Raw genomic sequence first — 24,955 nt, 5'->3', positions numbered from 1 at the left:
ATAGGACGCCCCCTGGCGGGCGGGAGGACAAGGGGCAAGAGGGAGAGGAAGGGAGGAGAAAGGAGGGCTCGGGGCGGGAGGGTGGGGAGAGGGATCTGGCATGGAGATGTGGGAAGGGGACTATGGGGAGGGGAGAATGGGGAGAAGGTGTAGGAAGGGGCTACCGGGAGAGGAGAAGAGGAGGGGCTACAGGAAGAGTGGATATGGGGAGAAGATAAAGGGGGATTTGGGGAAGGGGTTTGAGGAGGATCTATGAAATCTGGGGCAGGACACTGGGGAACAGGACAGGAGGTCTGGTCTAGTGGGGGCATGTGCCCTCAGCAGCACCCGTCCTGCCAGCTCCTGACACCCACCTGTGCCCTTACCTCATCCCGGCAAAGCAGCCGCAGCCACCTTCCCGGGCATGTCCAGCACACCGGACCCAGCCACTGGCAGAGCACATGTTCCCATACTGGTGAGGGCCATGGGGACCCCACCATCCGACGGATGCCACACATCCCCCCACAACACCACACAGTGCCAGTGCCAGCGCTGGGCCTGGCCAGGCTCCCACTCTGCTCGGAACAATCCGGCCTTTGAGCGGATCCAGGGCCGGTGCACAAGGCACCCGCCTGTAGAATGGGCCCATTCTGGTGGCAGGTGCTGTGAGGGGCCGGGGGCTCCAGCTGGGGCCCAGCTTTACTGGGGGGGCTGGAGCCCAGTTGGATTTGGCACACAGTTGGATTTGGGGACTCAAGTGTCACGGCAGTGCCAGGGCCATGCATCAGTCATGGAAGGGGCTGAGGTGGGATGGAAGGGCACTGGGACCAGGCCTCAGCCGTGGGCACCCATCCCACCGAGGCACCGAGGGGTGCCCTGCATCCACCCCGTGCCTGGTGGCAATGGCTGTCTGTGTCCCTGTCTGTGTCCCTACGTCCCCGTCTATGTCCCCTCGAGCAGGAATGGGAGGTGCCCATGGCTGGGGCTGGGACCCCTTCGGGTGCCCGTGTCCCCTGGGAAGGGATCCCACGGGTGACGCAGTGGCTGCGGGTCTGCCACACTCGGTGCATCCCGAGACAGGGTCAGGAGCGTCCCGGGACCGCCTCGGGACTGTGCCGGGACAGTACCGGGACCACACCAGAAGCACGCCTAGTTCTGTACGGGAACAGTACCGGGACCGTGCCGGGACAGTACCTGAGCCATCTCTGGATGGCTCCTGTACCAGCCCAGTACCTGGAGCACACCTGGACTGTGCCGGACCGTGTCAGGACTGTATCAAGACTGTACCGGAACCATGCTTGGACCGGACGGAGACCTGGACAGTACTGGACCGTGCCCCGCGGTCACGCCCGGGCTCGGTGCGGTGTTGTCCCGCTCCCGTTCCCGGGAGTCCCCGTTCCCGGGGCCGGGCGGGGCGGCCGCTGTCCCCGCCCCGGGGCGCTCCCGCCGCTTCCTGCGGGCACGGCCGGGACGGGGCGGGACGGGACGGGTCGGGGCGGCGGCGGTAGCGGAGCGCGGTGAGTCCGGTCCGGGCGGGAACGGGGCACGGCCGTGGGGTCAGCGGGAGGGGAGCCGGGGGTCCCCGCCGGGAGGGGGCGGTCCCGAGGGTCCCCGGCAGCGGGGGTCTCCCGGTGGGGCAGGATCCGGGGGTCCCGGTGATGCAGGAGCCGTTGCATCCCGGTGAAGCGGGAGCCGGGGGGGCCGGTGGAATGGGAGTCGTTGCATCCCAGTGGAGTGGGATTCCTGGGTTCCGGTGGGGCGGGAGCCCTTGCATTCCCGCGCGGCAGGATCTGTGGGTCCTGGTGGAGCAGGATCCGTGGGTCCTGGTGGGGCAGGAGCCGTTGCATCCCGGTGGAGCAGGATCCACGGGCCCTGGTTAGGCAGGATTCGTGAGTCCAGGGATGCCCGGAGTGAAGCAGGAACTGGGGGTCCCCATGAAGTGGGAGTTGGGGATACTGGGGTCCCCAAGAGGCAGGAAGCAGCAGGACCTTTTGGTGCTGGCAGACCCCCGGGACAGGCACCCAGAGAAATTTGGGATGTCCTCAAGCCGAGCCGGGGGTGCAGGACAGGCTGTGGCATGTGGGGTGACCCTGGACAGGGGTCCCAGTGGGAGGTGGGGGTGTCCTGCGCCCCTCCTTCGGGATTAGGCGGCGCGACGCCATGGGCGCCGGGCACTAAGAGGCTTTTTCAGCCCCGCGGCTCGGTGCCGCCTTGTCCCGGGAATGCCGTGACACGGGGACCCCCGCGGTGCCGAGCCCCCCGAGTCCCAGCGGGCGGGAGCGGCGGCGCCCAGCCCGTGCCCGCCGGGCAGCGGCGGTGCCAGCCGGGGCCGGGAGCGACGGCCGCGGCAGCTGCGCCGGAGCCGGCGGCGACCTCCCCGCTCCCAAGGCCGCTGGGATTCTGGAAAATGCCTGGAAATGGTGAACCGCCTGCCCTTATATGGCTCCGGCGGGCTGGCGCGCCGCGGCCCCTCTCCCGCCGCGCCGTGCCGTGCCGATATCCTGGGAAAACGCCGTGGGCTGTGCCTCGCGCCCCAGCTCCCGCGCTGGAATGTGCAACGGGGCCGGCGATCCCACGGTGGGGAGAAAATCCCACCTCTCTCCCGCCGGCCCGGCACCATAAACCCGGCGCCTGCCTCAGTTTCCCCCACCGGGGAGCTTTGGGGACCCACCAGAGCCCCCTGTTCGGCACTCCAGGGGCATCGCCCGTCCTCTCTGGCGGGGTTGGGGAGGGTCGGGAGCGTGAAGGTCACAGCTAATCCCACCGGGGCAGGCGGGAGCGGGAGGGCTCTGGGCGGCCGCGTGCCCACCGAGGTGACACCGGGGTGGGGGGGGGGGGGTAAGAGGATCAACTCCCCCGCTCACCGGGGCGGGCTGACGGTGGCCGACGGGCCCAGGAGAGTGGCCGCGGTCCCCGTGACGTGAGACCGGCGCCTTAATCACGGTGTTGTGAGCGGATTAGGATGGCCGAGGGTGGCCTTCGGGGACGGGCGGCGGTAGCCACAAATCCCCGCCCCTGTGTTAGGTGGGGGAGCCCCTGTCTGGTCCCTGCGTGCCACCTGGGGGTCTTCTTTTGTCCCTCCAGCAGGGTGGGATAAGGGTCGGACACTGCCCGGAGGGATGGTCGGGGTCTACTGTCTCTGGTGTCACCGGCTGGGTGCCCCCCCCCACCCCGGGGTCGAGGTGACCCTGAGGCCGGGTGCTCCAAGCCTGTAGGGGTGAGGAATTTGGGGGCTGGGGGAGCTGCTCCTCCAATCACACAGGTCCGAGGTGTCCAGGAAGTGCCCCATGGCACGGTTGGGTGTGCCAGTACCCGGGGTTCCGGGCTGTGGCACCACAGGGGACATGGACCTGAACTCCACTTAGGAGGCACCGCGGTGGCGTTTTGGGGGGCTCTTGGCGTGCTCGGGGAAGCCCCGGGGAGGGCGGTGGCTGGATGGCGGCCACGCGGCACGGTGGGTGTGGGGAAGCGGCGGCGGGAACCGGCCTGACCGGTTCGGTGCCGGCACCGGGGGTGCCGGGGGGCTCGGGCGGCCACGCCGCCGGCGCGGCACGTGGCCCAGCTCAAGGTCACTGTCCCCAGGGCCACCCGCCGCGGTGACCGGGCTCAGTGTCCTCGACACTCCCACACGCTTTGCCACTGGCCGCTGTTTTCTGGCTGTCCCAACCGTGTTTGTGGCACTGAGCGTTTTCGGCTGCACGGGAGGATCCCGGTGGCACCGGTGGTCCGGAAGGGCGAGCCGGCGCTGAGCTCACCTGGAAGGTGTCCCGCGGGCGCGGCGGTGACGCACGGCCCCGGTGGGTGGGGGCAGAGGCGCTCGTCGCACCCGGTCCCAGCGCGGTCCCCGGGTCTGGGATGAGGGGGGGCTGGACTCCCAAATCTCAGCATTGGTGGGCTGTGCAGAGACTCCGTACCCAGGAATTTTTGGGGTCGGGGGATGCTAGCACTCCTTGGCATAGAGGGTTTGGCATCAGGACTCTTCGTCAGCGTGAACTCCCTTGGTGCCACACACCACCCATGTTTGGGGACTCTCTGCACCCCCTAACCCACCATTCTCCCACCAGAGCCGCCCTGTGCCCCACTGGTGCCAGGGGATGCCGGGATGCCGGTGCCCGCGTGCCCGCAGCGCCCTGCCCTGAGCCTGGAGCCCAGCTGTGCCATGGAGGATCCGCGCGGCACCAGGACCGAGCCATGGGCCGAGGGGCTCCATAACGCCAACAACAATGCGTCCCCAGGGGGGTGGCCCGGTGCCCGTGGTGGGCACCCCCTGGCAGCTTTCGGGAGTCCCGGGGCCAAGCCCAGCTACCTGGACCGTGTGGTGCAGGAGATCGTGGAGTCAGAGCGCACCTACGCCCGGGACCTGCGCAGCATCGTGGAGGTGGGTGCCAGGGGGCACACGGGGCACACCCCCTAGACACGGTGTGGGGTCTAGGGGTGCAATGGTGCCACCGTGGGTGCCCGGCAGGGTTACCTGGGCAAGATCATCGACGCGGAGGAGCCGGTGCTGCGACCAGAGCAGGTCAGCGCGCTCTTCGGGAACATCGAGGACATCTATGAGCTCAGCAGGTGGGGGAGCAGGTGCCACTGGGAGGTGACAGGAGTGTGACCCTTTCGCGTGGGTGTGTGGGGGGCTGTGGTCACCCTGTCCTCTCTGTGCCCCCAGCACCCTCCTGCAAAACCTGGAGAGCTGCGCCAATGACCCCGTGGCTGTGGCCGTGTGCTTCGTCACCCGGGTAAGGGCACAGGGAGCCTTGTGGGGACACCAGGGGGACACGTGGTCATACCAGGCTCTCACTGTGTTCCCTTTACCTGCAGAGCCAGGAATTTGCCATCTACACCCAGTACTGCAACAACTACCCCAGGTGGGTTGGAGGCACAGCTGGGTGAGCAGGGAGGTGAGCAGGGGGCACAAGGGTAGGCAGGGATCTGAGCCCCCTCCCTGCCCGCAGCTCGGTGGCAGCACTGACTGAGTGCATGAGGAGCAAGGTCCAGGCACGGTTCCTACGGGAATGCCAGGAGCGGCTGCGCCACGCGCTGCCCCTTGGGGCCTACCTGCTTAAGCCTGTCCAGAGGATCCTCAAGTACCACCTGCTGCTCCAGGTGAGTGCCTGGTGCCCAGCACGGCACGGCGTGGGCACCTGCTGTGGCGTGGGCACCTTGCATAGCCTGGGGGGACACAGGGAGGGGCTGTGGCTGGCTAGCCTGGCTACCTGGGGTGGTACAGGGCATTGGCTTGGGTGCCTGGAGCAGTCACATTCCCATGTCCTGATGCCACGTGCTGTGCCCAGGAGATTGCCAGGCACTTCGAGCACAAGGCAGGGGATGACTACGAGCTGGTGCTGGAGGCCATCGACACCATGACCTGTGTGGCCTGGTACATCAATGACATGAAGCGCAAGCATGAGCACGCCATCCGCCAGCAGGTGGGCACCAGGGGACACCAGGGAGGCACCACAGGGGCGGTGGGTGGCACCAGGTGTGACACGAGATGGGCACTGTGGCAAGGGTGCTGATGCCCCTGTGTCTGTGCAGGAGATCCAGTCGCTGCTGCTGGGCTGGAAGGGGCCAGACCTGACGAGCTACGGGGAGCTGGTGCTGGAGGGCACATTTCGGACACAGCGGGTGCGCCACGACCGTGCCCTCTTCCTCTTCGACAAGGCCCTGCTGATCACCAAGCGCCGTGGGGACCACTATGTCTACAAGAGCCACATCCCGGTGCGGGATGAGACAGGAGACTGAGAGTGATGGGGGGGGGGGGGGGGGAGGAGCCCCTCTGGGTGCCAGGGACTCCTGTGGATGCCCAGGATGGAGGCACAGGGTGGGTGCCAGGAACCACAGTGAGTGCTGGGGTTGGGGGAACTGGGGAATGCTGGGAACAGGGCAGCCCAGTGAGCGCCAGGGACCCCGGTGGGTGCTGGGGTGGGAAGTTCCAGGGATGCTGATGCCTCTCCCGGCAGTGCTCCTCGCTGATGCTGATTGAGAGCACGAGGGACTCTCTGTGCTTCAGCCTGGCACACTACAAGCATGGCAAGCAGCAGCACAGCCTGCAGGTAGGGGGGCCTGGAGTGGGGGGCACCCTGGGGAAACACCCTGGAACCCCCTGCCCGACCCCACTGCCCTCCCTGTGCCCCTCAGGCCAAGAGCGTGGAGGAGAAGCGCGTGTGGACTCACCACATCAAGCGGCTCATCCTGGAGAATCACCATGCCACCATCCCCCAAAAGGTGAGGTTGGTGGGGTGGGCACCTCAGTGACACCAGGGACCACCTGGCACAGTGACGGGGGACAGCTGTACCCCACCTTTGCCTCATTTCTCTCAATCCTCCCTCTACCCAGGCTAAGGAAGCCATCCTGGAGATGGACCTGTTCTGTAAGTGCCACCAGTGCCCTATCATTCCGTCTCTGCCTTACTCCTACCCCCCCATTTTCCCTGGTGTCACTCCCTGTCCCCACAGATCCCCCACGCCTGCCCCGTTGCAGCCCTGAGCGCCTGAAGAAGAGCTGGTCCTGCCAGCCCCTGGGTGACGCTGCCACCGAGCCACTCCAGGGACGCCGGCAGTCTGGTGAGAGCCACGTGTCACCAGTGTCCCTCCTGTCCATGTGTTCCCACCACGCTACCCCTCTGTCACCCTTTCACCAGGGCCCAGCTGTGGCTGGGTGACAACAATGCCCGCAGGGAGGGTGGCACAGGGTGCTGATGGTGCCCCGTCCCTGTTCCCACAGAGCCCTTCCAGCACCAGGGGCACATGGAGACGCTGCTGGAGCGGCTGCAGGGTCACGGGGGGCGCAGGCAGTCGGGTGTGGACAGCGGACGAGATCAGGGGGCTCGGGGTGCTGATGAGTTGGGGGACACGGGGGTGATGCCACTGTCATCTCCCCTCCCCCCAGAGCCCACCAAGCACAACCTGTGGCACCTGGGCGAGCAAGGTGAGCTGGTACGACCACGGCATCAGTGTGGCAGGCAGAGGGGTGGTTGAGGGCCATGGGGGGGAATTTCGGGTGCTCCCTCCACTAATCTCTGCTTTTCTCTATCCCGGCTGGCAGGGCTGAAGGTAAGGCCGGGTGTGGTGGGTTGGGGTGCCCAGTCCCTCCAGCCCTGGCACGGGGCGCTGAGCCTGGCGCTCACCCCCACACAGAATACCGGCAGCAATGGGGCGCTCCTGGAAATGGGGGAACCACACCAGCACCCCAGAGCCTGGGCAGCGGTTGAGGGCATGGTGGCGGAGGAAGAGGAGGAGGAGGAAGAGGAGGCTTTGGGCAAGGACTGCCAGGAGGAGCTGCCAGAGTCCAGGGATCTGCTGTTGGAGCCCCAGGAGGAGCAGGTACCTACACCAGCCCTTCAGACCGGGGGGAGGGCATGCAGAGCACCCCAAATTGCTTCTGGGGCACTCCCACACCACTCCTGGGGTACCCTGCCTCACTACCAGGACATCTCACTCCAGTCCAGGGCACCCCATGTTCTCTCAGTGCTCCCTCCCAGGGCCCCATGGCTTGGCTGGGATTTAACCTGCTCGGATCACCAGGGTGACCCCCCCAGCTCATGACTCCCCACATTTGTCTTGCCCAGGCTGGGGAACACCCATGGGTGCTGGAGGGACCCAAGCGGCCGAGCAGCTGGGGGCCAGGGAGCTGTGAGAAGGTCAGTGTGACCCCCCGGCCCCCACCCAGGAGTGCCCAGGGACCCGGCACCCACACCCCTAACAGCAGTGCTGAGGAGCACCCCAAGGTCCCCAAATCCCCGTCCCTGGTGGGGACCCTGGCGCTGCACAGCGGGGACAGGGAACCGGAGCACACTGCGGAGGATTTGCAGGTGTTGAGCAGCGAGGAGGAGGAGGAGGAGGAGGAGGGGGAAGGAGCCGCCAGCATCCTGCCACCCTCAGTGCTGGACCAGGCCAGCGTCATTGCTGAGCGGTTCGGTGGCGGCAGCAGCTTGTCCCGAAGGAGCAGCCTGGCGCTGGAGGGGACCCTGGGACGCACCCCCAGCCATGGTGGCAGCACCCTCAGCCTGGATGGGGGCCCGCCGCTCGAATCTGCGGAGCCTGGGGAGTCCCGCAGTGCCATCCCCTCGCCTGAGCCCTTCATCAGAGCCCGCCGGGAATCACTGCTCTCCAACCGGGACCGCCTGCTCCTCGACAAGATCAAGAGCTACTATGGCCATGCCGAGCACCGCGATGCCGGCTTCGGGGTGCGCCGCCGCGAGAGCCTCTCCTTCATCCCCAAGGGGCTGGTGCGGAGCTCCGTGTGCCGCCTCAATGGGCTCCCACGGCCCCCCGAGAGCCCTGAGCCCCCCTCCCAGCCCGAGGCACCAGAACTGTGCCAGGAGAATGGGGCGCAGCCTCCCGAGCCGCTGCTCATCCTGGAGGAGGATGATGTGGGCACCGCGGTGTCACCCCCAGGGCCACCCCCGCAGCTGCTGCTGACACCCCCTCACCTGGGCACCAAGGTGTACCAGCTGGCGCGGCAGTACAGCCTCCGCATCAAGAGCCGCCGCGCCGGCACCCGCCGCCCTCCACTGACACCACAGGAGGACGGGGACCTCACTCCCAGCACCCCTTTGCTGGCTGTGCCTCAGGACGAGGCGCTGGTGGCATCCCCATCCCCACGTGGCCCCCGCAGCCCCTCGAGCCCCGTGGGCGCCGAACCCTTCACCTGGCCCGATGTGCAGGAGCTCCGTGCACGTTTCGGTGGCCCGCGGCCTCCACTGGTGAGCCGCAGCCGCTCAGCGCCCGAGGGTCCCAGCCGCGGTGGGCGCCCAGCCGGGAAGGAGCGGGGCAGTGCCCGGAGCCGCAGCGCTGAGACCAACGGGGGCTCCAACACCCCGAGCCCGGCACCAGCGCGGTACAGCAGTGACGGGGCGCTGTGGGTGGCTTCCGAAGCCCCTCTGGGCCCAGGGCAGCGGGTGGTAGTGCTGGAGCGGCTGCCAGAGCCCCCGGCCTACGTGCAGATCCGCTCGCCCACCACGCGGGAGAAGATCTGCCTGAAGGCCGTGGTGGAGCGCTGCAAAGCCTACCAGGCGTCCGAGGAGTACCGGCGGCGCTGTCCCGAGACCCCCGGCAGCCCCGAGCCGCTGCGTCACGGCCTCGTCAGGGACCTGCGGCAGAAGTTTCAGACCCTCGACGCTGCCAGCTAGGGGCAGGAACGGGTAGAACGGGTGTCCTGTGGACTCCAAAGGAAGGAGCACCCCATGGACCCCCAACCTTCCTGGGAGAAGGGGCACCACATGGACCTCAATTCTAGTTGGAAGAAGGGTCACCCCATGCATCCTCAACCTGCCTGGAAGAAGGGGCACCAAATGGACCTCCAGGCTGTTTGGAAAAAGGAACCCTTTGGGAACTTCCAATCTGCCCAGGAGAAGGGGCACCCCCATGGACCCTAAGCCCTCTTGAAAGAAGGAGCACCCCATGGACCCCCAGCTTGTCCAGGAGAAGGGGCACCCCATGGACTCCCAAACCCACCTGGCAGACGGAGGACCCTGGGGACTCCCAACCTGTTCTGGACAAGGGACACCCCCAGTACTCTCTGCCCACAGGACCTGGGGCACCGCAAGAACCTCCCACTACAAGTACCAGCGGCGCCCCGTGCTCCACAGGCACCCAGCACTGCTCCCCACTTGCTTTCACATCTTTATTAGAAAAAAAACCCCAAACTGAACCCAAAGTTCCTCTGTGGTCGCCCGCCCCCCCCCCCCCCCGGGTGTCTCGGCCCAGCTGCGGGGTGCAGGGGGCCCCCCCACCCCGGCTGGGGGGGGCACGGGATGGGGGTGCCAGAGAGGGGCCCCCATGGGCTGACGCTCTTTGGTTGGTGCCCGCGGGGGCCAGGAGGTCCCCCCTCTGCACCCACGCGCTGCAGTGGGGGGGGGGGTTATGGCTTTGGGGGGCACCCACGCACCCCCCGTGCAGGTGCTGGGGGGTCCATGCACACCTGTGGGGCGCACACCTGTGCCGTGCGTGCGGAGGGGGGCCGGGGGTGCACCTGCATGCGGGGACACACGTGTGCAGACGTGTGCGTGCAGGGACACGTATGGGCACGGGGGGCACATGCCTGGGGGGCGCCTGCGGCCGCCTCCACACAGGGGTGTGCCTGAAGCGTGTAAATGTATGTATATATATAAATACAAATATATATATATACACTGTGCACACGGACACGTGTGCTCATGGCGGGGGGGCTGGGGGGCTCCTGCCCACGCATGACCCCCGCGTGCCCCTCTGGACCTGGTGGCACCTGTACAGGCACCGCACACGCGTCTCCTTACGCACGTGTGGCCCCGCTGGCGTGACGTGGGGTGTCATTTCCCCTCCCCCCCCGCCATCCAGGGGGGTTATTTCTTTTTTGGGAAGAAGCTGAAGCGTTTCTCCTTGTCCTTGCGGGGCAGGGGGGCTTCAGGGGGGGCCGGGGGTATGGGCAGGGGGAGGCTCTGCACCTTCCCACGGCTGCCCCGACACTCCGTGATGGCCGCGCTCAGCCCCTGCAGCCAGGCCTGCAGCTCTTCCTGCGGGCATGAGGGGTGGTCAGGGGGGCTTCCCTGGCGCCCAACAGAGTCCCAGCCAACCCCAGAGCCCCCTGAGTGATGCCAGTTGCTTCAAGTCTTCTGCAGGCACCCATGTCCCCTCGGGCACTGCCAGCCCCTCACTGTGTCCTCATGGCACCGCTGGCCATCCCCTGCCCCTCTGAGCATTGCTGGCCACTGCTGACTACATTCCCCTGGCCATTCCTGTGTACCCCAGTCACTGCTGGCCACCACCCCATCCCCATGACAACTACAGCCACCCCATATATCCCTGGGCACCACTGGTGTCCCCCTGGGAACAACCTGTGTCCCTCTGGACCTCTTTGACCACCCATGTCTCCTTGGGCACTGCTGACCACCACCACATCCCCCAGCCACCCTGTGCCCCCTGGGTTCCACTAGCTACCCCGTGTCCCCCCAGGCCACCCCTCACCTCATCCTTGCCATGGAAAAGCCACTCGCTGCCGTTGCTGAGCCTAGGGACAGAGCACAGACACCAGTGCCATGCATGCCCACTGTGCCACCCCGCAAGGCGCCGCACCCTCACCTGAGCTTGAAGACGTGTTTCTTCTTCTTGTAGCCCGCGGGCACCTCGCAGCGGGCGTCCCACAGCCCCAGGGGCTCCTCGCCCTGGCACGGCAGCCCCAGCGCGCGGCTCTTAGCGTCCTTGAAGAAGGCGAGCTGGCCGCCCCGCAGGACACAGTACCGCGTGCTCCATGACCTGCACCAGCACCATGTCACCCTGGGGACACTGCCCCGCCGGGGACACCGCGCTCGCCGCCGCCGCTGCCGTGCCTACCGGTTGGATGCGCGCTTGGTGGCCGCCTCCAGGTCGTGCTTGCGGCCGAGGTAGCCCTCCAGCTGGACGCTGCTGACACGGGCGGGCAGCGTGGCCGGCTCCTCCGGCTCCTCCCGCGGTGGCCGTGGGGTCGGTGACACTGGCTCCTCATCACCTGTCCTCGGTGCCAGCTGTTGCGAGGCAACAGCACGGTTATGCTGCAGTGTCACCCACCCACTGCCCCTGACAGACCCGTGGCAAGGTGTCGTGCCCTCCCATGGTGGCACTGGGCACATGGGTTGCTGTCACCAGTGGGTCATGGACCTCGGTCTGGTGGCCTGGGGGTAGGTCACCCCCAGGTCTCCGTACCAGTGACATCAGCAGCTCCGAAGTGTGGGAACTGGAGGACCCCAGTGAGTGGGTGGATGCCAATGACCCCACCAGTTCTGATAGGTGAGAACTGGTGACTGCTGGGAGGATGGCTCAGCATCCCCATCCCAGATGTGATCCCCCACTGAGTGGCAGGAATCCTGCAGTGATTCCAGCCCTGGGACCCTCCATGCAGTGCCAGTGACCCCACCACATGCAGTGTGTGGGAACTGATGGCTATTAGGAAGACCCCAGTGAGCATCTGGGACATGGTCCAGCCCTGGCACTCAGTGTGGTATCAATGTGTCTGTGTGTGTGTGTCCACATGTCCAGCTCCAGTGTGCAGGAACTGGTGGCTACTGGGAGGACCCCAGTGAGCAGCTGGGACATGGTCCAGCCCTAGGACCTCCAGATCTCAGTGCCAGTGACCCCACCAGCTCCAGTATGTGGGAACTGGTGGGTTCTGGGAAGACCCCAGCAATCAGCTGGGACCCTCAGCAGTGCCAGTGAAGCCACCAGCTCCAGTACACAAAAACCGGTGGCTACTGGGAGGACCCCAGTGAGAGGCTGGGACATGGGCCTGCCCTGGCAGCCCCCAGTCTCGGTGCCAGTGTCTCCTCAGATTTGGAGTGATGAGGTTGAACCAAGCTAGATGAGCAGTCCTGGGAGCCACCTCAGTGTTGCTGCCAGCCTAGGGGACATGGGGACAGTGAGAGGTCTGGTTGGGGACCATGGCATCAGTGCCATCATCTCGAGGCATCAGTGGTGCCTGATGAAGGGGACGCCTATCCAGCTGGGTGCCACAGGAGGGGCTTGGTCAGGCCCCCTGTCCCCAAGGAGCCAGGAGATGCCCATGTCCCCAGGCAGGCAGATCTTGTCCCCAGATGCGTAGTCAGGGTCTTGTCCCCAAGCAGGCGAATGTGATCTTGCTCCCAGGGCAGCAGGAGATGTCCCATGTAGAGGGGGCTTCTGTCCCCAAGCAGGGAAAAGTGTCTGTGTTCCTGAGCAGACAAAGACCACCCTGTCCCCAAGGAGCCAGAAGATTCCCATGTCCCCCAGAATGCAGAGTAGGACCCTGTACCCAAGGAGATGCCCATGTCCCTGAGCCAGCAGAAATGTTCTTGTCCCCAAGTAGGTTCTCCAGGATCCTGTCCCCACGCAGGGGAAAGTGATCTGGTCCCCAGGGATCCAGAAGATGGCCATGTTCCTGAGCAGGCTGGCAGTAAGCAGAGAGCACTCCTGTCCCCAAGCAGTTGAAAGTGGCCATGTCCCCAAGCAGGCAGAGAGGATCCTGTTCCTGAGCAGCCAGAAGATGCGCGTATCCCTGTGCTGGCAGAAATGATCTTGCCCCAAGGAGCCAGGAGATGCCCATGTCCCCAAGCAGGCAGAAGAGGCAGAAGGGGTTCCTGTCCCCAAGGAGCAAAAGGATGCCCATGTCCCTGAGTAGGCTGGCAGTAAGCAGAGAGGGCTACTGTCCCCAGGCTGATGAAAATGGCCATGTTCCCAAGCAGGCAGAGGGGTACACTCTCCCTGAGCAGCCAGAAGATCCCCACATCCCTGATCAGGCACAAATGAGCTTGTTTCCGTGTAGGCACTCAAGGATCCTGTCCCTGGGCAGGGGAGAGTGACCTGGTCCCTGAGGAGCCAGGAGATGCCCATGTCTCTAGGCAGGCAGAAAAGGCAGAAGGAGAGGTTCCTGTCCCCAAGCAGGCAGAGCCACAGAGAGCCATTGTGTCCCTGCACAGGCAGAGCACGTGGGAGGAGCAGAGAGCCGGCAGCGAGCACAGGGGCTGGCACATGGTGACAATGCCCTGTGAGTGACGATGTCTGCCTCGCAGGGTGACAATGCTGCAGGGTGTAAGGATGCCACACAGGTGCTGATGCCATGCAGAGTGAAAATGTCCCACAGGGTGACGATGCCCCACAGGGTGACAGTGCCCCACGGGGTGACAATGCTCCATATGGTGACTGTGTCTCTTGGGGTGATGATGCTCCACAGGGTGATAATGACCCACAGGGTGAAAATTCCCTGCAGGGTGCTGATGTCCTGCACAGTTCCAGTGATGTCCCGCAGGGTGATGATGCCCTGCAGGGGGCTGATGTCCTGTACAGCAATGATGTCCCTTGGGGTGACACAGTGGCCCCAGGGCAGACACTCCAACTCTGGCTGCTGCACGGATCCCAGACACACACATACACCATGGGTGCCACCCCCAATGTCACCCCAGGAGTTGGGGCAAAGGGGACCTGAAGTACCCCTCTGCCCACCCGGCCTTTTTGGGGTCATTCAACATTTATTCAACACAAGGCAAGGACAAGGTGAGGGTTGGGAATGCAGGGATCTGTCAACACAGTGAGGTCATGGTCACAGGGGGTGCCAGGAGCTGTGGGACATGCAGGAACACCTTTTTGCATACAGGGACATATTTTGCATGCAGGGACACCTTTTTGCATGCAGGGACAACTTTTTGCATGCAGGGACACTTTTTGGTCATCAGGGAAGGTAAAATCTAAACTCAAGAACTGACCGGCTCTGGTCCATCTGTAGTGGGCAGCGAAGTGTCCTGTGTGCTCACATCCTTCTTCTCCTCCTCTTCCTCCTCCTCCTCTGACCTGCACAGGGAGACAGACAGTCAGCATCCCCATCCTAGACATGATCCCATAGGGATGGGGCTGGCTGCTGCTCCATGTCCCCCTTGAGGGATGAAAGCTCTGTCAGGGTGAAGCTTGACCTTCATCTCTTCCCTTCATCAACATCAATTTATTGTTTGCAAAAGGCAAATTGCTAAAAAGCCCCTTAATGCTACAAAATATCCTTAATGGTTTGAGAAAAGGGATGTGGAAACAGTGTCCCTGGTCACATGGAACGATGGTGGCATCCCTTACCCGGCCTCCAGCTCCCCATCCAGATCCAGGCAGTAGTCGGGAGCTTCGGAGCGCGTCATCCCATCTCGCACCAGCCCCTCACGCAGAGACCGCCCGCCAAGGAGCTCCAGCTGCCAGGCAAGGAGTGAAGGTGGTAAGGGATGGGGGGGAGACTGTGGCAGGGCCGGCAGAGGCCTCATCCCGAGCCTTTCTCACCGTTGTCAGCTTCCTGAGGGCAGCAATGCGCTCCTCCCAGGTGGCGGAGGACTTCTCAAAAGCCTCATGCCGCTTCAGCAGCTTCTCCACCGCATCCACCGTCTGCCCGTAGTCGCTACTGGCCAGGTAGGGCTCCTGAGCCATGAGCCATGACTCGGCCACTGAGGCGTCGCGGGAGAACTGGCACACCTCCAGCACTGTGGGAAGGATGGGCAATGCTCAGCCCCTGGACCAGCTGCCCCGCTGCCCCCGGCACTGCTGCACTCCTCCCTGGCACCCCCAGTGCACTCACACAACCGCAGCCGCTCCCAGCGCTGCTCCCACGTCTCCATCATGGCTTTCCTCTTGTCCACCAGCTCCACCAGCTTCGCCTTGATCTGTGAGGGGATGCTGTTAGGGAGTGGCACAGATGGCATCACCCCCACCACACCCCATCCCTGATTCCCTCACCTCTGGCGAGTCCTGGTGCTTGCGCTGCAGCAGTTTCTTGCCCAGCTCGATGCAGTCAGTAAAGTTCTTGCCTCGAGCATCCACCTCAGCCTTAATTCCCTGGTGGTATTTCATCAGCAGCTCCACCGAGGAGACATCCCTGAGGACACAGAGGCGTCAGGGACAGTGGTGCCATCAGTTCCATGTCCCATGCCGGGTGCCCACTGGGTGCATCCATACCTGGGTTTCTCCTGTGTCTCAATCTGCCGGACGGTGCTCTCCATCCAGGAGAGCAGATCCCGTGCCATGCTGAAGAAGCGATGTTTGTCAGCCGTGTCTGTCAGCCGTGCCCGGCGCCCGCTGCACGCTTCCAGCAGCTCCTGCAGCGCTCGGGACACCTCCTGCTCCTTCTCCTGGATTCCAGCTGCCTTCTCCCCGGCATAGGCGGTCTGCAGGCGCGCTGCTGTCTCCCGAAACTGCTGCACCTGCACGAACCACAGAACCGCTTGGGTTGGAAAGGACCTTAAGGACCGTTGAGCCCAGCCTCCCATCACGGGTAGGGACACCTTCCACCAGACCACAGAGAATGCTGAGTGCTGGCACCCATGTCAGGTTGGAGCCTCACCTGTGCCTCCAGCAGCTGGAGGTCCCTCTCAAAGGCGTTGTGCATGCGGTGGAAAGCCTCCACTGTGCCAGCATCCTCGCCCAGATCCTGGGGCAGTTCCTGGCGCCGGGTTGCGATGAGGGCCAGCAGCTCAGCACCGTCGTAGAAGTATTTATGGAGGTCATGGGAGGCGGCGAGGAGCTGCATGCGGGTGTCAATCAGCTCCAGAAGGTCGGCCCAGCTCTCGTTCAGCCCATCCTTCCACTCAGCTATGGTGGCTGCCTCGATGTGCCCCGCATCAATGAGGTCCTCAATGGTCAGGTTCACCCGGTCCACGCGCTCCTGCCCCACGCTCCCTGTCTCCCGCGCGAACTCACGAAACTTCTCTCGCAGGAGCTGCATGGAGGGAAGAGAAGAGTCAAGTCACCCCCCTCAAGCCACCCGCCAGTACTGCCACATCCACGGCATCATTCTCACCATGACATGGTCCAAGTCCTGCCCCATCTCCGGGGAGGAAGCAACCACATCGCGCTCAGCAATCCACTGCTCCAGCTCTTCCACCTCCCGCTTCAGCTGGAAGAGGTGGGACATGTTCTCCAGGCGCCGGCGGCGCTCCTCGGCCGCCTCCTTCAGCCCCGCGTAGTGCTTGTCCACCTGGCCCTGCAGCCGGATGATCTGCTCCCTGCGCGGCCCCGGCACACAGACACCCAGTTCTCACCCTCGAAAAAATGTCCCCGACCCACCCGTGTTGACATCCAGGGGGGTTGAGGGTGAAGGACCCGCTTTGTGCTCCCCATATCCCTCTCCGACCACCTCCCTGCCCAACTGGAGCAGCTGACACTGCCAGAGCTCCAGCTAAACCCCCCACCCACACAGTGCTGAGGGCACGGGGCTGCCACGAAGGACAGGGGACATGTGGCATAGCACCTACCCCTCGGGGTGGCCGGCAGAGAGCAGCTGCTGCGCCCTCCCCGCCAGCTCCTTGATGGTTTGTCCGTAGTCCTCGATGGAGCGCAGCTGCCGGACATGTCTCTTCAGCATCATCAAGCAGCTCTCCTCATCCTATGGCATGGAAAACATCGGTGCCATCAGCACCTGGCATGGCTGGGGGACAGGGACTAGGTTCTAGACTCAGTGCCTGCCCTACGGGAATGTCCTGGCTCCATCAGATACCACAGGGAGCAATGGTGAGCTCTGAAGGGCATGGCATGGAATGGGTGGATGCTGTGTGATGGCATGGGAATGACACATAAGAGCAGAGCACACCATGGTGTCACATGTGGACAATGTTCAACAGAACAGTGTGGCACTGCCTGGGTCAACACTAGATATCCCAGCAAGGCATGGCCCAGTGCAGCACAGACCCCCAAACACGGAGCACCACATGGAATCACTCCTCACCTTTGGTTTCTCCTCAGGTCCCATGAAGAGCTCCTGCTCGCTGACCCAGGCCTCGGCCTCGTCAGCATCCAGGTAGTACTGCTGGGCCTCTTCAGCCTCCCGCAGGCGCCGGTGCCGGGCAGCTGCCTCCTCCTGCAGCGTCTCCCACAGCGCCCGCAGCTCCTGCGCCTGTGCCGCCAGCTCCGGGCCTGGCTCCTCGCCGTTTCCCGCTGCCTCTCCCCGGCTCAGCACCTCGCCCAGGCGGGGGGCATGGCCCGCCAGCTCCTTCTGCAGTGTCTGCCGGCAGGAGGGAAGTCACAGTGAGAGTCACCCATGGAATGGATCCCGAGGGACCACCTGGGATGGTGGCTGTTGGTGCAGTACCCAGGCTCACCTCATTCCTCTTGGTCAGGCGCTGCACGCTTGCGAGGTCGGTGCCATGATCCGTTGATCTCGCCAGGGAAAGCCGCTCCTGCACCCACAGCTGCGGGAAGGAGCACCCACTGAGTCCCCTGCAGCACCCATGGGTACCCCCAGCCCCTCAGCCCCTGCCACAGCAAGGACACTCACCGTCTCATCCTCCAGATCCCGCCCCAGCTGGTACATGGCCTTGGCAGTCTCCAGCTCCTTCCTCTTCCTCTCCAGTGGCTCCAGCAGCTCAAGGACTCGCTGCCGGAGCATTTCCTCCTGCCTGGTGGTATCTGGCACATCTCCAGTACCAGGGGTGCCCTGCCACCCCAGTTCCTCCAGCTCCTTCATCCATGTTCTCACTTGCTCTTCCAGTCTCTGGCAGGGTAAATCCATGTGAGTTAGGGATCTGAGCCAAGATGGAGAACCCCAGTCCCATTTGGGAACAAACTCCATCACCTTGGACCTCCTGCCCCTTCCCAAAGGACCCTGTGAGGTGCCAGTACCCACCGTCAACCTCTTCAGCAGCAGGTTGGTGGCGGTGAGATCCTTGACCTTCTCGGCATGGCGCAGCTCCTCCTGCGCCCGCCCCAGCCAGCTCTCCAGCTCCCCGTAGCTCCGGGCGTACAGCGCCGCGCGCTCGGCCTCGAACAGCTGCCGTCCCTTGTCCTCGGCCGCGCTGCGCAGCTCAGCCCAGCGCCGGCGCAGCTCCTGCAGCCGCTGCGCCACCTCCACGCCGTACTGCGGCTTGCGCCCAGCCAGCTCCGTCCCCTCCTGCGGCAGCAGCACAGAGCGGGGTGGTCACTGTGGCACGGGGACATCTCACCCATGCAGCAGGCTGGGAGCATTCCGGAGTCATGGGACCTCTCAGGACAACGAGTCCAACCATTCCCCCAGAACCGCCAAGGCCACCACTAACCCATGTCCCCAAATCCCGCCAGGCATGGGGATTCTACCACTGCCATGGGCAGAATGTGCCAGGGCTGCACAATCCTTTCCCAGAAGAAATTTTCCCTGATACCCAATCAAAACCTCCCCTGGTGCAACTTGAGGCTATTTCCTCTCATCCTTTCCCTTATTTCCTGGGAGAAGAGGCCAATCCCTAACTGGCTGAACCCTCCTGTCAGGGAGTTGTAGAGAGCAAGAAGGTCCCCCCTGAGCCTCCTGTTCTCCAGGCCAAACCTCCCAGCTCCTCAGCAATTCCTCATGCTCCAGATTCTTCCCCAACTCCGTTCCCCCTCTCTGATCACAGTGCTGGCACCCACCGCCTCAATCTTCTCCAGCCAGCTCTGGTTGGGTGCCAGCTCAGCCATGAATGCCTGGTGCTTCTGCCACTTGCTGTGCAGACCACGGGCTTCTCCATAGGAGACATCCTGAGCCATCAGCATCTTCTCATCCACCCAGGCATCAAACTGAAGAGAGGGGTGTCAGTGCTTAGCCAGTGGGGACCCCAGGGATGCCACCAGCCATCCTGAATTCCTACCTCACGGCAGCTCTGCAGGAAGGTCTGTAGGTCGTGGTTGTCCTGCATCAAACCCGCTGCCTCCTCCACCTTGTCCATGACAGCTCCATGCCTAGCAGGGAACCATGGATGTGCAGCATCAGCCCTGCTGCCCACACACTTTCCACCCATCCGCTGGCTCTGTGCCGGACTCACCGCTCCTGGAGAGTTCGGCACTTCTCAGAGATCTTCTCGGCAAAGATGTTCTCCTCAGCCACCAGCTTGGTGCCACCAACCACCACCTCTGGAACCTTCTTGGCATTGCTCTCCACACCAGCGCGAAAGTTCTGGAAGCGGTGCAGGGCAGCAGCCGAGCCCTCCAGTGTGGAGGGCAGCTCCAGGTGGGACAGCGTGTACTCCTGAGGGGCACAGCAAGGGATCAGCGCATGATCACCCGTTTTTGGGGTGCCCGTGAGCCCCAAAGGACATCACTTGAGCACCCACCTGCTTGGTGAGGAGGATCTCCGCCTGCTTGGTGTCGCGAAGGAACTCCTGGAAGTTGCGGCACTGGGTGAGGAAGCGCTTCCGAGCCTCTGCCATCTTGCCCAGGGCAGCCCAGCCGTCCTTCACGCCGCCCAGGCGCTGCCGCAGCCCCTCGTATTCGGGGTCTGTCTGTCCTCGCAGCACCCGCTCCCCTGCCTCCACCAAGGCGGCGAAGGCTCCCGCATGCTCCTCAGCATCGCGCCGGGCCGCTTCGTGCCGCTGCAGCATCTCCTCTGCCTCCCCCAGCGTCGCCGGCACCTCATCGACGGCCGCCACGGCTTTCTGAGCGCCGAAGAGCCACGCCTGGAAGTCATCCAGGTCCTGCAGGAAACTCCGGAGCTGCCCGGCTTCCCCCAGGGACGCTGCGCGCTCTGCCAGGGCCGCCTGCAGCTCGTCCCAGGCCGAGGTGGCCATGGCCAGCTTCTGGGCAACCTCGGTGGCCGCCTCGGGCCGCTCCTCGGCCAGGCGCTCGGCTTGGGAGCGCAGGGCGGCCAGGCGGTCCTGGGCCACCGCCAGCTCCCGCTCGATGCCGTAGAGCTTGCGTTGGGTGGCCAGGACGCCGGCCAGGTCACGGCCCAGCTCGGCCGTGGCCTCCACCGCCCGGGCTTTGCTCCGCAGCCATTTCTGGGTCTCCTCGGACTCCAGGTTGTAGTTGAGGAGGCGCAGTGCCGAGCCCACTGCCCTCCGGCGCTCCGACACCAGCTCCCGGAACCGGCCCCACCTGCGGGACAGAGGGGGGGATGGCAGGGAATGCACTGGCACCGCGTCACCGCCTGCCCCGGCACCACCGCCGCCACCACCGCCACCGTACCTCTCGTTGAGCTGGTCCCGGCACTGCCGGACCTGGGGGCTCCGTGGGTGCCCGCTAGCCAGGAGCCCGTCGGCCGCCTGGTTGACCGCGGCGATCTGGGAAGCCACGGTGGCCATGTCTTGCTCCAGCCCGTCCAGCCTGTGGGAAGGTCCAGGCTTAGAACGAGCAGCAGCTCAGGACAGGGCACGGCGGCACCGCCACGGCGGGGGCTCCTTCCTACCTGCGCTGCGTCACGTCCAGGTCCTCCAGCGCCTGCGGCACCTCCAGCTCCGCCAGCCAGGTCTCCTTGGAGCCCATCCAGAGATGGCAGGCGTCGCTCTCCCCGAAAACAGTGTAGAGGTTCAGGGCATCCTGCAGCTGGCGGCCGCGGCGCTCGGCCAGCGCGGCCGCCTCGGCGTGCAGCTCCCGCAGGGCCGCCAGCCGGCTCTGCGCCTCGGGGCCGGCGCGCAGCTCCGGCGGGAAGCCCTCGGCCTGCTGAGCCAGCCTGTCCAGCTGCTCCCGGGCAGCCGCCAGCTCGTCCAGCAGCTCCTGGTGCTGCCGCAGCAGGACGAGGGTGCGGGATTCATCCTGGCCCAGCTCCTCGGCGGCCGCCCGCCGGCGGGCATCCTGCAGCCCCTCCGCCAACTCCTCCACCTCCGCCTGGAACTGGAAGAAGCCCTCGGCTTCCCGCAGGCCGCGCCGTCGGAACGCCGCCAGCTCCTCCAGCTGCGCCCACAGCGCCCGCACGGCCGCCCCCCGCTCCCGCAGCTGCTCGGCCGCCCGGCCCGCGGCCACCAGCCCCTCGGCCACCGCCAGCGTCTGCTCCAGCTGCCCGCCCCGGCTCCGCAGCTCGGCCTCGAAGGCAGCGTGCCGGCGCTGGAGCAGCAGCACGCCCGGCAGGTCCTTCCCGAAGTCCAGGGAGGAGTAGAGCTGCTCCTGCTCCTTGATCCAGCTCTCTGCCTCGTCTAGCTCCCACAGGCAGGTCCAGAGGGAGCGGGATTGCTCCAGCAAGGCCCTCCTCCGCGCCGCCAGTACCTGCAGCTCTCGCCGGCACATCTCCAGGTGGCTCACACGGTCCCGGATGACTTTGGGGTCACAGGGACGATAGCCTGGGCAGGGAGCAGGGTGGGTGCTCGTCAGGACAGTGTCCTGCTTTCCCTTGGCCATGCCAGGGATGCAGGGGTGTCCTGGCACACTTACCCTCAGCATCAGCAAAGCGGAGGGCGGCAGCGCTGATGGCCCGGGTCTTCTCTGCCTGTACCGCCATGTCGGCCTCCAGCAGACGGTGGGTCTGCAGCAGCTCCTCTGCTTCCAGAAGGTGCTTCCCAGATTCAGGAGATGCCAGTTTCACCTGCAGGAGACCCTCAGCTATTACCCACTGACACCCAAAACTCAGCACCAGCACCCTGACATCTCATCTCCCTCCTTGGTGAGCTCCCACCAACACCTGGTGGGACAAAGACAGCTCACCCATGGTGACACCCAATGCCCATAGCTCACCTTGACCTCATCCATCCAGTCAATGCAATGGAGCATCTCCTGGAAGAGGTGCTGCAGGGTGAGGTTCATCTCCAGGCGCTGGCGCCGGGCAGCCAGCAGCTCCAGGAGCTGCTCCCAGAGCCGCAGGATATTGTCCTTCCGCCCGTTGATGCGCTGGATGTCGTGGTAGCCCTCCAGCTCCAGCTCCTTGGCCACCGCCTCAATGGCCTGCACCCTCTCCCTGTAAGCAGCCGTGTCTGTCTCGATGGCCTCATGCTTCTTCTTGGCCGCCTCCACCGCCGCCAGGTCCTGCCCAAAGTTGTCCTGCCCGGCACAGAGCCCGTGGTGAGGCTCTGGTGAGCTTCCCAGGGTGGGGGGTCCCCGGGGTGGGTGGTCCCCTCCTCACCTGGGCCACCAGGCGCTGGTTCTCACTCAGCCAGGCCTCCCGCATGGCTGCTTTGCGGTCGAAGCGCCGTGCCAGCTGCTCCAGCTTCTCCTGACGGATCAGCTCATTACGCAGCGCCAGCTCCCGCTCATGCTCCGCTTTCTCCAGCTGCTCCCAGGCCTGGGGGAAGGCGGCATTGGACAAGTGGCACAATCCCCATATCCCACATCCTCCCACCCACCCGTGTCTTGTTCTGTTGGTGACCCCCAGGTGGAGGAACACAGCCTGCCATGGGATGGATCAGTCCTGTCCCAGTATGGATTCTGCATGTCCTGGGATGGACCTGAACTGCCTCAAGAGATGGACTCAACCTGCTCCAGGACTCATCCCAGCCTGCCCAAGGACCTGAACTGCTCAGGGATGGACCCAATCTGCCCCAGGAGAGGAGTTCAGTTTCCCCCAGGAGATGGACCTGACTCGACCCCAGGAGACAGCCCCCAGCTCCCACAGCAGACGGAGCCCGTACCCGGTTGATGTCAGAGACCAGGCGCCCCTCGTGTGGGGTGTAGACGCGCTGGTTGTTGGCCCTCATCCGCGACTGGATGGTGAAGAGCAGCACCTCCAGGTTGCCCTTCTCCTGAAACCTGCCCCAGAGAGAGCTCAGCGTTGGGCACCCTTGGGTGCCCCACACCACCGGGCGGGCATGAGGAGCGGGGGGCTCTTACTTGGGGGGCTTCTCCACGGTGCGGTAGGTGCTGAAGGCTTGCAGCTGGTGCTGCACCCCAGCCAGCGAGTTGGCAAAGCTGCGGCTGTTGAGGGAGGCGATGGTCTGCTCAATCCAGGTGAGCAGGTCGGACGCCAGCCCCCCATAGCCCTCGATCATCCGCTCTGTCTCCTTGGCGTGCTCGATGACCTGTGGCGGGACCAGGGGTGAGCATGAGGGTCTGGCACCCCAAGAGAATACCCCCAACCACTTCAACACCATACCCTACCTTGCCCAGGCGCCGTCCCTCCACCTCCAGCACCTTCATCTTGGAGAAGTAGTGGTAGAAGGCCACCACATAGGTGATGATGGACTTCTCATCGGGATTCTCCGTGAACACATCTGCCCGGTGCGAGTGAGAGGTGTCACTCCTGACCCAACCTCAGCCCACTTCACAGGCCACCCCAGCCTCATGAGGTCCCTCCTGTGCCCACCCAGGCCCTCCTTCCATGTATTGGGAACCTCTCTGTGCTCCAGGCTCTGGAGCCTGGGAATATCCCAGGGGAAACTGAGGCAGGAGGACTAGCAGCAATTGCCTCACCTTCAGGGTCGAGGAGAGGGGTGATGCCCAGGTGCCGCTCTGCCACGCTGAACGCATGCTCCAGGTTGTGCCGGGCATTGGATTTGGTAAGGTTTTGGAAGTCAACCAGCTCGGGCCTGGGGACAGAGGGCACGAGACAGCAGTGACACACCTGTGGGACATCTCTCAGTGACACTGCTGCCCCAGTGCCTGCTGCTGTGCCACCTACCTGTGCCTGTGGATGAGGGCATTGAAGGCCAGCCCATCCTTCCAGCTCGAGGTGAAGTTGGTGACATTCACATGGGGGTACCTGCGGTGAGGACAGGGCATCATTGTCACTCTCTGGACACTCACAGACCCTGACACAGTCACATGGGGGTCCCACCACCTACCCTGCTGTCTTCATCTGGCACCAGAGCAGCAGTGCATCCCTGGCAGAGCGAGTCTCCCGGCCCTCCTGCGTCTCCACAATAATGTCCTGGATCTGGGGGCAAAAGGACATTATTCTGGGGTTGGAACAGCAGTTCCATGGAGAATGGCTCCCACCTGGGAATGAGGTGTGAAGCAGAGGGATTCCCCAAACCACCTGTCCTCACCTGGAAGCGGAGGATGATGGTCCAGATGAGGCCGAGGACAAGGCGGTGGTTGCCATCCACGATATCATGGGAGCCCATGTTCTCCAGGTGCACCCGCTGCTCCTTCAGGAACTGCAGCGCCTTGTCCACATTCTCCAGGCAGTGGATCCGCATCCGGCCCTTGGTGGGCTTGGGCTGGTGTGTGACAGTGCTCAGTACCCTCCCTCCCACACCAGGCACCCCAAGCCCTGCCCAGGGACACCCCCACGCCCATGCTGCCACCCCTTGGCCAACACCAAGAAAAATGGTGTAGAGTGCCATGGGCAGGCCACAAGTCCTAGGGTCTCCAGCTGGATGGGATTCCTACCAGAAGCTCTCCTGACAGCACTTCCAGCAGCTTGATGAGCACCCGTCCATCCCGGAGGTCCATGTAGAGGTCTGAGATGCGGCAGGTGACACGAGCCAGGTGCGAGTTCACCCACTTGGTGAAGGTTTTCTTCTGCACGGCCTCCCGTTCATCTGGAGGGACAGCGGGCATGGGGTCACCGACAGTGGGGACAACCCAGGTGGGATCGAGGGGACCTGCCACCCACCTGCCAGGGCCTTGATGCGGGAGCGCTCGAAGAGCCGTGCGGAGCTGTTGTCATTGTCCAGCTCATCGTCGGACGCGTCCCAGCGGACATTGATGCGGCTGTACTGCTGCTGCAGCTCCAGCTGCTCGTAGTCATTGGCCGAGGTCATGGTCCCAGTGTGCCCCGGCCCGGTGGCCGTCAGCTACCGGTGAGAGGCCCCTGGGGGACAGCGGGACCGTGAGCATCAGTGCGGCCACGGTGGCTCACTGGCCCTGCGGCACGTGGGGATTTGCGGCTCAGAGCCTTGGGATAAGCTGCTCAGAGGGATTTAGCCTCGCCCCACCCAGGTGT

At 64.5% G+C, this 24,955-nt stretch overlaps 2 protein-coding genes across 2 annotated transcripts; one reads left to right on the top strand and one right to left on the bottom strand.

Moving 5' to 3' along the window:
- Nucleotides 1–1,469: 1,469 nt before the first annotated feature.
- PLEKHG3 (pleckstrin homology and RhoGEF domain containing G3) lies at nucleotides 1,470–9,628 on the top strand. The gene is made up of 15 exons (XM_066551737.1): nucleotides 1,470–1,496; nucleotides 4,044–4,357; nucleotides 4,445–4,545; nucleotides 4,643–4,712; nucleotides 4,795–4,841; nucleotides 4,929–5,079; nucleotides 5,268–5,402; nucleotides 5,512–5,694; nucleotides 5,937–6,029; nucleotides 6,115–6,201; nucleotides 6,314–6,347; nucleotides 6,433–6,540; nucleotides 6,701–6,904; nucleotides 7,022–7,299; nucleotides 7,545–9,628. Exons 2-15 carry the CDS (start codon nucleotides 4,082–4,084, stop codon nucleotides 9,105–9,107), a joined length of 3,330 nt encoding a protein of 1,109 aa, XP_066407834.1. The 5' UTR covers nucleotides 1,470–1,496; nucleotides 4,044–4,081; the 3' UTR covers nucleotides 9,108–9,628.
- Nucleotides 9,629–9,663: 35 nt separating this feature from the next.
- Nucleotides 9,664–24,773, bottom strand: SPTB (spectrin beta, erythrocytic). The gene is made up of 35 exons (XM_066551736.1): nucleotides 24,626–24,773; nucleotides 24,400–24,551; nucleotides 24,054–24,227; nucleotides 23,850–23,941; nucleotides 23,687–23,767; nucleotides 23,479–23,594; nucleotides 23,167–23,279; nucleotides 22,900–23,087; nucleotides 22,701–22,818; nucleotides 22,196–22,354; nucleotides 21,811–22,113; nucleotides 21,511–21,661; nucleotides 20,552–21,419; nucleotides 20,332–20,469; nucleotides 19,482–20,241; nucleotides 19,194–19,396; nucleotides 19,020–19,110; nucleotides 18,802–18,948; nucleotides 18,047–18,310; nucleotides 17,699–17,914; nucleotides 17,523–17,612; nucleotides 17,150–17,425; nucleotides 16,680–16,810; nucleotides 16,226–16,430; nucleotides 15,770–16,144; nucleotides 15,385–15,629; nucleotides 15,166–15,304; nucleotides 15,008–15,092; nucleotides 14,716–14,912; nucleotides 14,521–14,630; nucleotides 14,163–14,247; nucleotides 11,287–11,456; nucleotides 11,035–11,208; nucleotides 10,921–10,963; nucleotides 9,664–10,469 (listed from the first exon to the last, which is right to left on the bottom strand). Exons 1-35 carry the CDS (start codon nucleotides 24,771–24,773, stop codon nucleotides 10,299–10,301), a joined length of 6,978 nt encoding a protein of 2,325 aa, XP_066407833.1. The 3' UTR covers nucleotides 9,664–10,298.
- Nucleotides 24,774–24,955: the final 182 nt, after the last annotated feature.

The sequence above is a fragment of the Molothrus aeneus genome, chromosome 6, assembly GCF_037042795.1.
Source record: "Molothrus aeneus isolate 106 chromosome 6, BPBGC_Maene_1.0, whole genome shotgun sequence".
Classification (NCBI taxonomy): Eukaryota; Metazoa; Chordata; class Aves; order Passeriformes; family Icteridae; genus Molothrus; species Molothrus aeneus.
This window is presented reverse-complemented; position numbering and strand designations above follow the sequence as displayed.

Bases quoted from the DNA above. Each gene is read 5' to 3' on its own strand.
- PLEKHG3 (XM_066551737.1), top strand. From the start codon at position 4,082: ATGCCGGTGCCCGCGTGCCCGCAGCGCCCTGCCCTGAGCCTGGAGCCC. The intron at 4,546-4,642 runs GTGGGGGAGCAG...CTGTGCCCCCAG, and splicing joins GACATCTATGAGCTCAGCAG to CACCCTCCTGCAAAACCTGG. The intron at 5,403-5,511 runs GTGGGCACCAGG...GTGTCTGTGCAG, and splicing joins AGCACGCCATCCGCCAGCAG to GAGATCCAGTCGCTGCTGCT.
- SPTB (XM_066551736.1), bottom strand. From the start codon at position 24,773: ATGACCTCGGCCAATGACTACGAGCAGCTGGAGCTGCAGCAGCAGTAC. The intron at 24,228-24,399 runs GTAGGAATCCCA...GTCACACACCAG, and splicing joins TGCTGTCAGGAGAGCTTCTG to CCCAAGCCCACCAAGGGCCG. The intron at 10,964-11,034 runs GTGAGGGTGCGG...CTCTGTCCCTAG, and splicing joins AAACACGTCTTCAAGCTCAG to GCTCAGCAACGGCAGCGAGT.